Genomic DNA, 14,481 nt, shown 5'->3' with positions numbered 1-14,481 from the left:
GCCAGCTCAGAGCAGAAAGCAGCAGCACTAGATGGGCTCGTTCAGTTAGACACAGTTCCAGCACATGATTTAACTAGACTCTCAAAAGCTTAGCAGGACCACAGCATGAAAGTTTATAGTCCACTCATCAGATTTGTTTTGGTCTCTCAACGATTTTAATGGTTTGCAGAAGTGACCACACAACTCAGGGCCAGAGAGGTACTGAAGAAAGCATAACAGCTTACCTTTTTCTTTTCCTTGACATCGTATAAGGCCAAACTAGCAAATATAGGTTCAATTTCGATCTCAAACCTTCAAAAGGGAAAGAAAAACGAGCGGGTCAGCAAAAAGCAGCAGTTAAATAAAAAGACTACGCTGCTTTTATTTTCCCTGGAAAAGGCTGTCCACCACTTACTTCAAGGACAAGCACTTGACGAGTAGCCTTTGGCCAAAGTGCTCTTTAGGTACTTCAGGCACACAGTGGCGCTCGATGGGATCTTCCTACACATTCACATGGATGAATGGTGTGGGAAATTCAGGAAAATGACTCAAAAATCTGCTAGTTTTAACATTTTTTTGGTCTGACAGACACAAATCTCTAACCGTACAGCATAAGTGTGTTCTCTACCTCATCGGGGGCGGGGTGGAGAGCAAAGAGTTCACGATTGCGGCTGGTCTTGCGCTGCTCTTCGTTGTGTCGGTCTATCTCCTCGTTGGGAGCCCGGTCAAGGAGATGAGGGAGGAGCGCATCGGGGAGGGAATTCTTCAAGTCAAAAATGCTGCAAGCCCAGCTGCCGCGTGGAGTGTCATCTATAGACATCGATCGCCGCTTCAGATCGTCCTAAACATCAATGAACACAGGGAAGGGTAGACACAAAAGCTCTTACAAAGGAAAAAGTAAAGCTGCATTTTCACCTCGGGTTTCCACCGGAGCCGTCAGCAGCACGTTACTGCAGCAGCACGTCTTGCTCGCGTAAGCTGCTGCTTGGCCCTTCCCACTAGACGCGAAGCAGCAGGGGAGCAGCTGTCACCGACAGAGCACGAAGTCACACGAGTGACTTCGTCAGTAAACACAACAACAAGCAGGAGAAAGTAACAACATGATTTGTGTTTTATGTTCTGTCCGTTTCATAATCGCCAATACGGACCTGAAAAACAAAGGAGGCCGATAGCTAGGTGATAACGTCTCACGGGGACGCACATTTAGTAACTTTTTTTAAAGTAAAGCAACCGGAAGGCAGTACGTTCTTTATTCTGAAAATCTCGGGAGCTTCTCTCCATTTCCGCGTCCGATTTCCTGTCTTTCCTTCCCCAAAAATGTTGAACTTGACCCGTTTCAGAGGCGTTGCGCGTAGAAAATAGAACCGGCGTGTAAAGGCCGCGACATGCTGCTCCTGAGACGCGGCCGACTCGCGCTGCTGACGGCTGCTGACGGCTCCAGTGGAAAAGGTTCTGTTGACCACAGCGGTTCCTATCAGCAGCTATGACGTGCTGCTGCAGTAACGTGCTGCTGACGGCTCCGGTGGAAAGCCGGGATCAGCCTTGGTACCTGGTCATCCTGGTAGCTGCTGCTATCTGGCATCTCATCAGCCTCGAACACCTGTTTAGGCAGGCCTTTCTGACGCTCCTTCTGTTTATCCAGAGTGTTAGGGTTAAAGCCTGTGCTGAGCTTATGATACCTGAAAGAGCAAGCATTCATTTCGAACACTGCCAGACTTTTGACAGTAACGGCCAATCTAAATGTGCTACAACTTCCTTCTTACTTTCTATTGACAATGGCCCAGTCTTCTGTGTAGGACCTCGCACAATCCCGGACGTGAGGATCTGTGTCCCTGCAAACAAACAAAAGGAGTTCAAAGCTACTGTTACGAGTGCAGAAGGATGTTGTGATTATGGTCTTTTTATTAGCCGTTTTATTTGGAATATGAAAAACAGCAAAGGCAGTTTAGCACAAGTCTGAAAGAATGATTTCAGCAGAGATATTTGGCAAAGTCATCTAAATTAGAACAGAAAATGCTTTTGATTGCAAAAAAAGTCTATCACAATTACTCTTACAGCAGACTGAAACAGTTTTAAAAAAACAGGATTTCTCTTCACTCACCCTTCCTCTGGGACAGCTTGTACCACAGTCCGACAATCCCTGGGTGTGTAGATGACCTCGATGTCATCAGGGGGAAACTCAATGAGATCTCTCAGGGGACCAGACTCAACGATGGGAGGATGTGTGATGAGATACTCCTCAAAATCCACCGGCTCCACCGCCTCGGTGAGGGGAACCTGGAAGGCAAGAGGAGCACGAGTCAGATTTGACAACCTCTAAGGAAAGAGGAAGGGTTCAGAGTTACTTAAATAGTAACTGCTGGTGGTGGTCGGAGGGACCGGTGGCGCCTGTGCTCAGCAGCCTCATCTCTGTCAGTGTGCCCCAGGGCAGCTGTGGCTACATAGTAGCTCATCACCATCAGTGTGTGAATTAAGGCTGCACTATATTAGGAAAACCTGCGATATGCGATAACGGTGATTAATATTGCGATGACGATATTACTTGCGATAAAAACTTAACTCAAAAAAATGACAAAAAAATCATAAAAATTAGAAAAGCAAAAGTAGTGAGGAAAGGGAAAAAGAAAATGAAATAGAAAAGGCAATCAGTGGATCCCAGGAAAAGCTGAATCAGCAGAAAAATCAGAACAAAGCCAACTCAGGTGTTTGCAAACCATCAAAATGAAGTGCCGTCCACCTCGGGGGCGGGCATCTAACCTATGAGAGCCCACCTAGTTGGCCAAATGGGTGAAGAGCTCTCTTTGATTTGTTAAAAAGCATCATGCTTCCATTTGATTGACAGAATGTGTAGCAAACATTTGAGCTGACCCATTCATTACGATATTTATCTGTTCTTTGCCATATGCATATTGCGCATGCTGAGATTGCGATAACGATATCTTTGCGATATATTGTGCAGCCCTAGTGTGAATGTGTGTGTGAATGGATGAATGATACACTGTAGTGTAAAGCACTTTGGAGTCCTTACTCTGAGAGGCGCTATACAAGTGCGGCTCATTTATCATTATCATTAAAGTCAATTCTGAAAATAGGGAGATCTGTTACTAGAGCCACTGCCTTCACAGCACTGCTGCATGCTAGTACAAGTAACAGGATTGTCACATGTGCTTCCGCAAGGACAAGCTAATAGTTTCATGGGTCTTTGTTTTAAAAAACCATGAGGGAATGTGTCTCCAAAGTGTTACGTTTCAATGTGTGAGTTGGTAATTGTCTCACTCCCTCTAGACAAAACTAAACACAAATAATCCTCACAGCATAATTAAAAACCAACTGTAGCCTAATTGGGTCTGTTGCTTGTGTTTGTGCTGAGGGCTGTTCAGGGTCATTTGCCACTAACACTTTAACAAACACACAGTAACCTTAAAATGACTGCTGCAGCAATGTGCTAAATGTCATTTGAGGTTCATTTCCAGCTGTAATCATTAAAATGGAAACAGAAAATAACACCTATACCGTTGTACTTAAGCATTAGCCTGCTCAAATCACTCTAGTAAATTAGGAAAATAATCTTAGAGTTTAAATGCACACATAGACAGATATTTATTTATGTTATAGCTAAAACATGTGTCATATTATTTCATAGTATTAAAACCTAAAAAGTACAGATGAAGCTTCCAAGCTTTTCATCCAGTTTTTATGGTTTTATTTCTTCAAATAAAACATGTGTTGTGTATGTGCTATCAGTCACTGTTTAGATATTGGCTGGGAAATCTTGGAATTTAGCATTAATGATGATTAAATCTTTCAAACAAGAAAAATTGGGCAACAGAGAAAAGTTAACAAAAAATAAAAATAAAAATAAAATTAAAATAGGAATATTAATTAAACCTGAAATTAAAACTTTCATTTAGGGATGCACCGATACCGATACTGGTATCGGTATCGGTAAAAGTTAACCGATACCAATGCAGTTGCTTGAAAATGGCTTCACTGTAACTTGTCATTTATGTTCACCTAATATTTTAGTTTTGTGATGATTTCCATTCATATATTTTACTTTTAATCTAACTCACAGTCTTTTCCTGTTGAAAGCAGAAAATAAAATAAAATCTGTATTCCAAATCATTGCCTTTTCTTTTGTGGTAGAAGTATCGGTATTGATAATTGGTATCAGCGAGTACTCAGATCCAAGTATCGGTATCGTATCGGTTTGGAAAAAAGTGGTATCGTTGCATCCCTACTTTCATTGCGAGTTCAAAAAGGAGTACAAAGAAGCCGATGCTCATTACTCCCATAGACTCTTCTGGTATACACCATTATACATGCAGATGTCAGAATCACACATCCCACCAGATCATGCCTAATGTAGAGTACAGCTACCACATCTGAGACCAAATCCCCCATATACTCATAACTCTTGCATCCAATTATTTTATTCAGGCAGCGCTTGAAATTGTCATCAATTCAACTGCCATGTACATTCAACTCCCTGCCGTAAGTTTTCTAAAATTTTGCTCTCCTCTGAACTTCTCTTTTTTTGTGTTACTCTGTTAATTATTTGACCCGTTTGGAATTTTACAAGACCCATAAATCTTACAATTTTAGTTTGACCTTAAATAGTTTGACCTTAAATTTGCATGAAGTAAGACTGATATCCTGTGGTCAAATATGGCTACTGCAGTTTACGTTTAAAAACAAGGACACCCCCCTCCCCTTCATACGTTTCTAGGCTGCTGCCTGTTTAGCATCAGCGCTAGAAGATTCTAGATGACAAGCACAGACGAGTCGCACACGGTAAGTTCATAAGTAGAAAATAAATACATTTCACTGTAATATCGAGTTGTTGGTAAATGAAAATCTAGCTTGAGATATTTTTAGAGCTAACTATTTGAGTCTAATTCCTCTTTAGCATTGTTAGCTCAACATTAGCCTTCTTCACCCGATATTAAAGTCAAACAAAAAGATGCCGTGGCTTCTTAGGGGTACAAGACATGCCTTCAGAGTAGGGCTGGGTGATATGGCCTAAAATCAGTATCACGATACATTGAGGATTTCTCCTCGATAACGATAAATGGACAATAGCTACAGGTATGCGCAGAAACAAAAGTTGTCCACTAGATGGGGCTGTCACGTGTATTACGTAGAGTCACATTTTTAAGTGACTCAAGGTGGTTCAGATTCTTAAAGGGACACGAACGTTGCCAACCTACACACATCTTTTAAGTTTTTATTATCAAATGTATTGACATGGGGAAAATTATCTCGATAAGAGTCAGGAATTTCGATGACGATACATTTTTGATTAATTACCCAGCCCCACTTCAGAGGCGCCCCTGTTACTGGCTAACAGTATTTCCACAATGCTGGTAATTTTTGCTGGCCGGTGCTGAATTACAAATGGTGGCACACCAGAATTTACCGGCGCAAACTTGGCAACTCCGCCGGCTATCAAATTGTAACCGACTTCGTCCCTCCTCTGGCCTTTACAAAAGGAGAAAAACTGACAACCACCCAGCCAACATGAAAAATAATATCATAAAAGGAATTTTTTCCATACTGCCCATCCCTAATACACACTTCTGCACTGTTGCACTAATTAGCCTTGTGCAAGAGGTAATCCTGGACCTAATTTAGTGGGTGGGTACATCTTGATGCTACTCACTGTGTTGCTTGATGTGGTCCCAACATTAAGGTTTTTGAAGAGCTGAGGGGAGCCTCCATACTGACCGGCTATCTGCTTCCTAACTTCTGCTGCCACAGTCCTGTAAAGAGGAAGAGAGTGAATACAGTCAATGGGTAGGTGGACAATCTTTATTATTGATGGTGGAAAAGACCTCACAATGTGCGGTCTAACAGATCTGGTCTTTGCTTAGACTACTGCAACTCGCTTTTCACTTGTTTGAGCAAAACCTTCCTGAACCGTTTACAGGTGGTTCAGATTGCCTTTGCTCGGCCTTCCTTTTTTATTCATTATTTTTTTCCTTCACATTTGAAATTTTCCTTTTTCTCAATCTTTCATTAAGATAAATATTAGGGATGCACGACATGTGATGCATGGTAACAGTGGTTAATATTGCAGTGACGACATGGCTTGCGATACATAAACAAGTACTTAACTCAAGAACAAATAAAATCAAAATCAAAGAAATGAAATTATTTTAAAATGACTAAAAAGGCAATCAGCTAATTGTGGGGAAAGCAGAATGAAGCTAACTCAGGGGTTTGCTAGCTATCCAAATGAAGTGTCGTCCGCCCAGGGGGCGAGCATCTAACCAATAAGACCCCCCCCCCCCCCCCCCCCGATTGGCAAAATAAGTGAAGAGCTCTATTTGATGTGTCAAAAACTTCATCCTTCAGTTTGATTGACAAAATGTATTCTGTGTAGCAAATATCTGAGCTGATGATTCATTGTGTTTTTGTCAGTCCTTTGCAATATGCGTATTGTGCATGCCGATATCTAGATGACGAAACTTTTGCAATGTATTGTGCAGCCCTAAACTATATGTGTAGTTTATTTAGTTTTAAATATGTTGTACTTGTAAAGCGCTGTTGACTTCAGAGGACAGAGGACAGGAGAATGTGCAGCTAATTAATTAAATCATTTGGTTCTGTAACTTTCTCTTCAGCACAGCTGACAAAGGTTTAAGATGGGTCAGTCCTCCTGCATGCTCTTAAAAGATTGTTCCAAAATGAAAGTTGAACCCACATCTTTTTTATCTGTGAATTCAATGCCGTTCGGCGAGTCTCAAATACAAATTTGGGCATCTTACTGTAAAAAAATATACCATTAATGTAAAAAAGAAACTCTAAATAAACTATGTTCATATCCAGAATCGAACCCGGGTCTTCTGCACGAAAGTCCGACGTCTTACCAGGCGAGCTAACGCGCCAGTGACGTCACTTGTATCTGTACCATTTAAGAACGTTCGGAGGGCGATGTCTGAGCGTGAACGCGCATGAAGCAGCCTGCTCGACCCGAGCAGCTCTCTTTTTCTGTGATTTTACAGAAAAATAGGCAATCACAGTAAAAATGCCAGGGCTCATTTTACAGGACCAGGGCATTGCAGGAGAATGTATGAAGAAGAAATTTATTATTTCTATACATGTTTTGGCTGTCAAACTTCCATAATGTCCCTTTATAGAAAAACCCAGTCTCTCTACACTCTCAAATCCAGAATAACATTTGTATTATGTTCAAAAACATAAAATTAATGTATCTTGATACAATATGAAGTAAATTACCTTAAATTAAAGTTCAGATCTATTAGAGCAAATATCATATAAAACTGAAACAGAGAAGAGAACAAACAATACAAATCCCCGATGCCCAGTGGTTAGTCAGATAATCTGGATGTTTTAAAGCTACTGGAACTAAGCACTCCTTGGACCATCAAAACCACTCAAGAGACCTCTGCTTTAACAAAATAACACAGGAAGTAGTTTGAAGCAACAGAAACAAATAACAGATTACAGCTAATAATAAAAACTACACACAAAAGGTTAACACAAGTTCATTCACAAAACCTTTCTGTAGTGTTTCTAGTTTTATCCTAAAACAATACCACAATAAAACTACCTGTCTGAAGGTTACTTATAACTCTGACTGGAAATATGAAGGGTGCGGACTGAGCGACTCACTCAAAAAGCCCAGTTGTATTCCATTTCATCATCACACCTATCGTAAGTGTTAAGATGCAAGGCCAGAAGTGATGTTTAGCATCATAATCCAGAGGGTGAAACAAAAACATCATCCAATGAGTACAATAATGTTCTGTCTGAGTTCCAGTGAGTTCTGATGTTGCATAAAAGCAGAACTGATTCACATAAACCCGATCCGAAGTCAGTCTTCGCTGATGCCTCTTAAACATGAGGTGCCCTTTGCACAGACCTTCATTAGGCAAACAGGCTTTGTGGCCACAACTTGTGGAAGAACTGCTCCCAGTTGTAATTTCACTCTAACCGAAGTTCAAAGAAATCAAATAACAATTGCATGATTAAAGAAAACGATACTCAAATGGTCAGAAATAGGTGAGTGGACAATAACCCAGTGCTTTAAATAGGTCACGCCCATCTACTTCCAGACCATGGGCCCCCTACTGCCCTAAAAACGAATAGGAGTCTATGAGCCAATAAAAGTTCAATTATGATCCCGTTTGATAATTGCCATGGATTTCACATATGATGTCCGTGAATTTTAAAGACACATTCTGATGCCAAGAAAACCCTTCTTTTTGAAAGGCGGAAAGTGTTATTTTAGGTTTTGTGTGAAAAGACGAAGAGAACTCCAACTGCTCGTCTCACCAAACTTACATCATCAAACCAGACTCGTAGAACATGGGGAGAAAAAAATGGCTGAGTTTGGCGAGCTTCACATCCTTCTTCTAGGATGACAGAAGGAGCATTAAACGGGGAGAAAACCACTATAAACCTGGCCATGTGGTAAGTAGCAGCTACGCTGAGGTAGAAGAGACTCTGCTGTGACATCATATATGTAATACATACATACATATATATATATATATATATATATATATATATGTATGTATATATGTATATATGTGTATATATATATATATATATATATGTATGTATGTATATATGTATATATGTGTATATATATATGTATGTATATATATATATATATATATATATATATATATATATATATATATATATATATATATATATATATATGGTAAATGGCCTGTATTTGATATAGCGCCTTCTAGAGTCCTGGAACCCCCCAAGGCGCTTTACAACACACAGGGTATCTGCAGGATTAAGGGAGCCAAATTTAAGACTTTTCAAGACCTTTTTTAAGGCCACTTGGCTCAAATTTAAGCTATTTTTTAAATTAAATTTAAGCTATAATTTCCAGCTATTGCCTGGAACCAGTGCTAACCACGTCACGAACGTGGGATTAGCCATCCAGTTACCATTAATGTTGCACTTCCCCATGGCACAAACTCCCACTAGCGTGCTCGTCTAAAAATAGCCCCCTTTCACAACCAACCGAATGTGTACGGTTTCGCTTACGCCAACATCATACACAAAAAATGCTGAAGACTAACTAGAAATTCACAAAAATTTTATATAAATAAAATAATCTTGTTTATTGGGTCTTTGGTAATTTAAGACGTTTGGAAACTCTTTTTAAGGATTATTTGTCATTTTTAAGGATTTTTAAGACCTTAAATTTGGAAAAGCTAATTTAAGACTTTATAAGACTTTTTAAGGACCCGCAGATACCCTGAACACAATCAGTCATTCACCCATTCACACACACATTCACACACAGGTGGGGATGAGCTACGATGTAGCCACAGCTGCCCTGGGGCGCACGGACAGAGGCGAGGCTGCGAGCACTGGTGCCACCGGTCCCTCCAACCACCACCAGCAGGCAACGTGGGTTAAGTGTCTTGCCCAAGGACACAACGACAGCGACAAACTGAGCGGGGCTCGAACCTGTAACCTTCCGATTACGTGGCGAGCACTTAACTCCTGTGCCACCGTCACCCCTATACATATACATATATATATATATATACATATACATATATATATATATATACATATATATATATATATATATATATATATATATATATATATATATACACATATATATGTATAGATCTATATCTACGGTATCTATCTATCTATCTATCTATCTATATATATATATATATATATTTTTTTTTTTTTTTTTGTATGTATATATATGTATATATATACTTGTATGTATATATATACATGTATATATATATACATATATATGTATATATCTATATCTATCTATCTATATATATATATATATATATACATACTTGTATGTATAGATAGATAGATAGATAGATAGATAGATAGATAGATAGATAGATAGATAGATAGATAGATAGATAGATAGATGTATATATATATATATATATATATATATATATATATAATTGGGAATTTTGACAAGCTAATAAAACTCAAAGTGTGTGACAGACAGTCAAAACTCACACATTATTAATATTTTCTATTTAAGTCAAACATAAGAGTGATTCGGGGTATAAGGCAAAGCAGACCAGAAAATAGCTTTTGTAGCCCTGTTCACTTGCATTCATTTTTATTTCTTTTGCTCAGGCGACCCATGAGCCGAACGGAGGAGGAGACTTAGGCTGTTCCTCAATATGCGTACTTGTCTGAACTTGTGAAACCTCAACAGCCCAAGTATTGCTCCAATCCTGAGCACATATGACAAGTTAACGCAAAGTTCCCAGATGTGTTCTTGCTCCGCCCATGGTATCAAGGCTGCATCAACGCATCTTTCTGCAGACTTGATACAGCAAAGTATCCCATAATGCACTGCTTCTCAAACTGTTACAGTCTGAACAGCAGAGGGGAAAGCTCATAATTGTAGTATTTTATTTCAGAAATACAAATAAAGAAAATTTGCAGTGTGTGTTTGTTTTTGTTATTTTCAGACTATACACGATGCCTCATAATGGTCATTAGCTGACCCACTATCAAAATAAAAGCTCTGTTTAGATAAAAACGAAACTAATGTATTCATTTAGCAGCAGGGAATGATGTTTTATCAATTCTGGACAGTTTTGTTCCAAATGCTGTCCTCATCCTCCCAAACTCAGCAGAACAGACGTACTGCTGTGCTTACCATGAACATACTTGTCAAGGACACAAGAACGTACTAGCGTACTTGAGTTTTGAGAAACAGCCTAGACTCTATTCATTCAGTCAAAAAAGATACATGCAAGTAAAGGAAATTTAAACATTACATATATATATATATATATATATATATATATATATATATATATATATATATATATATATATATGTATGTATATAAATGTGGAATGACCTTCCAAGCACTACCAGAACATCGGCTTCCTTTTCAATTTTCAAGAAACTCCTGAAGACCCTGCTCTTCAGAGAGCATCGTCTAAACTAGCACCCTCCCTGCACCCGTCCCCCGTCTCTACCGTCCACTCCTTTGTTCCCTCCTCTCCATGATTGATGTCAAGTTGTTGTTATTGTTGTTGTTAGCCTCAAGGGCAACATGCCGATTATCACTTGTAAGTCGCTTTGGACAAAAGCGTCTGCTAAATACATAAACATATATAATAATAATAATAATAATAATAATAATAATAATAATAATAATAATAATAATATAATAATAATAATAATATCATTTATATTTTTATATGGGCTATACATAAAAGATTTATCATTATTGAAATTTTTTACTGTAATCAATGTCGTTTTTCCCATGTCAATTAATTCGATAATTAAAAAACATTTAAATATGCGTGTAGGTTGGCGAAGTTCATGTCCCGAAGCTGTACCATCTCGAGGTAATACATGACAGCTCCCTCTAGTGGACAATTTGTTTTTGAGCATACTTGCAGTTATTGCCCATTTATCAGTTTCAAGGTGAAATCCTCAATACACTGTGCTATTGATTTTAGGTCATATCGTCCACTGGACGACGTCCAGCCCTAATAATATTACTTACACACACACACACACACACACACACACTTACACACACACACACACACACACACACACACATCTTAGATTGTTTTATTTTTTATCTATTTTTTGCTATTGATGTCAATATGTTTTCACCATCCATAAGTTGTTTATTATTTATTTTTAAGTTCTGTACAAACAAACCTGAAACCACTCTTCAAGTTCCCAAGCTTATATTTTGAGTTTAAGTCACGTAGTTATTTTTGGAGGTCATAACTTGGATAAAATTATTAAGAGACTGTAATGAGCATGTTAAAATCAAAATTAAATCTTAAAATTCCTTGAGTAACATTCCTTTAATCTTGACGTCAACATAGAAATAACTAATATGTAACTCCCCATTAATCAGATTGGCTAGAATATGCATTAACTGTGACATAAAGGGCAGATCAACAGCAATAAATGTGCAACAGCTTTTGTGATTATCTCATGAATTACATATGGCACAAAAACACAACAAAGAGCTCACGTTCTTAAATAAACATAGAACTACTTGAGTGTTAACGGAGGGTAAAATGAGATAAAACATGCCCATGTGTGGATTTCTGAAACGTGTAAAACTGGGATGGTGCCGATTGACAGCTTGACAAAGCCCTTTGTTAAGCAGATTACTTAGATCTGTCTGAGAAGCAGAGATTATGATATCAGTGTGTAAACGTACTTGTGAGAGGCTTTTGTTTTAAATAAGTCGTCTCCTGACTATCGGCCGTTTTTGACAACATAGCTGAAAGTTTAGTCGCATCCCTGTCAGCGTCAGTATTTATACTAGCTTCCCATCGTTAGCTACAGTAGACTAGACAGCTAGCTGTGCACAATTAAAAGGTTGACATCTCACTACAGCTCAGCCCCTTTGACTTCGGGATAGCACTGGAAAGAGTTTTTAGTGCTGGGACACTTTCGCGTCTACGGCCGTATCGGCGTTTTGTTTTCATTCAGCGGAAACGAAAAGTGGCAGCTGGGTGGGTCTGAGCATCTCTACCGTTACAGCTAACGAGCGGTTAGCTCACAAGGAGAGCCAGGCTACGGGGCCTCCTTCACAGGGTTTCCCGCAGCGGAGGAGGTCTCGGGGCGACCAGCACAAAAGCGATTATGCGTTCGGTGATTCTTTAACGGAGACTCGGTTCTTTACCTGCTGATTTTCTGGGCGAATGCGCGGCGTTCAGCCATGGCAGTGGCCGCAGATGTGCTTTAACAGAATTCCCAGGCAGCAGCAGGCGCTCCGCTCTCCACTCACTCAACGATTGGGAAAAAAAGCAGAATGGGATCATTACCGTAAAGCCTGGAATACTGCGCAACAGCACACACCCAATGAAAAGATGCATGCGGCTTTTGGATGAATATACGGAGTTATTTAATATTGCAGATGCAGAATATATAATTCAAAATTATTCTACCCTGTAAAATACACATACAAGTTGTACAATAAAAACTGGATGTATTTAATTAGTTTACAATGAATTTAATCTTAAAACTGGACTGAATAAAGTTATCCACATTATTGAATTTAAAAAATGCATACACAGTCCTTTTTACTAGCACAAAAAGTCGGTCCATACAGTTATTGTGTGTAATAACAACCCCCTGTAAACAATGGTGTACCAGTCAACACAGCTGTTTCCTGTCATCATGTACCCGTGTGTGTGTGTGTGTGTGTGTGTGTGTGTGTGTGTGTGTGTGTGTGTGTGTGTGTGTGTCAGACAAGTACAGTATACTCAGTGTTTTATGAATGTGCATGTTATTGATGACCACATGTCTACTAGTACAGAACATCACATTTCTCTTTTCTATTCCTTCCTTCCTTACTCCAACTAACTCCTCACTACAAGCATGACCCCTGCATAACTTATTTTGTGTTGTACCAACAGTCACTCCAGTTTTTGGATCGTTGCACCAGTGTAGGTGATTATAATTGTACAAGTCTGGGCTCAAATCTACTGTTGGCAGTATCTGACCTGTTGGTGGTGCCCAGATTTCAAACCAATCATAGTGAAATGGATTTTAGCAATTAGGCTAAGTCAGGTTTTCCTAAACTATGTTTCTCAAACTATGCAAAATGTATTATTTTCCCAACATTATTAATGTTTTTTAAAAAGACTCTGTTTATAATTTTGATATGCATTTGCTGAAGAATATTTTTGTTTATCTTTGGGCTTTAGGTTAGAAGTTTTCTAAATTTGCCTAAATGGGCTCTGGGGCCAAACTTTAGATTCAAACTCTCTTCTCCACTTGTCTCACACATCTGGATAAAATATGTTTTTTTTTACTTACCCACCACTTTGAATGTGATTTAGCCAGCATGAATATGTGCAAATCAACAGATAATACAGATGCATGCCTCCAAGGATTTCTTACCCAATGTGCACACCACAGTAAATACAATGTGAATAATTATGCATTTACAGTTTTAGTTTTTCAGTTTAGTTTCACATTTGTCCATACACACCTTAGTCATGTGCAGAAAACTTACTCAGAAGACTGGAGTTTTGGGGTGTGTGCCAGTTGAGGACTGATAGTCTATTGTACACAAGCTGCACAAAATTAACCTGTTTTTTTCTCATTTGCAGCCAAAAGGAATCCAAGAAGGCAATTCTCCAATACAGTTTGATTTTGTTTGAGCAATTACTGCAAGGAAGACAATGTAGTAAGTAAGTGCATTTTTATTTGTAGCACTTATTACAGACAACCACAAAGTGCTTCACATAGACAAAACAAAATAAAACATAAAGTCAAAAATTCACAATGATCTCAAAACAGAACTAGATTAACATCAGAAATAATTAACTAATAAAATTATAAACTTTTATAAACTGATGAAAGATTACAAATTTGAGTTAAAATAATAAAAGATTTACGTAAAAAGCAGCTTTAAATAAAAGGGTCTTTAGCTGTTTTTTAAGTGTCCAGACTGTCAATGCTGCGTAAGGATAAAGGAAGATCATTCTATAGTTGGGGTGCAAC

At 38.7% G+C, this 14,481-nt stretch overlaps 1 protein-coding gene across 21 annotated transcripts in view; it reads right to left on the bottom strand.

The window, feature by feature from the left end:
• dock7 (dedicator of cytokinesis 7) overlaps positions 1–12,790 on the bottom strand; it is a 75,525-nt gene extending 62,735 nt beyond the window's left edge. For all 21 annotated transcript variants that reach the window (XM_054752106.2, XM_054752100.2, XM_054752101.2 and 18 more), the window contains exons 1-8: positions 12,653–12,790; positions 5,642–5,741; positions 2,081–2,256; positions 1,743–1,811; positions 1,529–1,658; positions 608–820; positions 395–480; positions 225–291 (exon numbers count right to left, since the gene is read on the bottom strand). In XM_054752106.2, the coding sequence (XP_054608081.1) occupies positions 225–291; positions 395–480; positions 608–820; positions 1,529–1,658; positions 1,743–1,811; positions 2,081–2,256; positions 5,642–5,741; positions 12,653–12,690 (879 nt within the window). In that variant the 5' untranslated portion in view covers positions 12,691–12,790. The remainder of the gene's footprint in view (positions 1–224; positions 292–394; positions 481–607; positions 821–1,528; positions 1,659–1,742; positions 1,812–2,080; positions 2,257–5,641; positions 5,742–12,652) is intronic.
• Between the last annotated feature and the right edge of the window lie 1,691 nt (positions 12,791–14,481).

This window comes from Nothobranchius furzeri, chromosome 8 (assembly GCF_043380555.1).
Source record: "Nothobranchius furzeri strain GRZ-AD chromosome 8, NfurGRZ-RIMD1, whole genome shotgun sequence".
In the NCBI taxonomy this organism is placed as follows: domain Eukaryota; kingdom Metazoa; phylum Chordata; class Actinopteri; order Cyprinodontiformes; family Nothobranchiidae; genus Nothobranchius; species Nothobranchius furzeri.
Note: the sequence above shows the minus strand (reverse complement) of the source record. Positions and strands in the feature narration are given on the sequence as shown.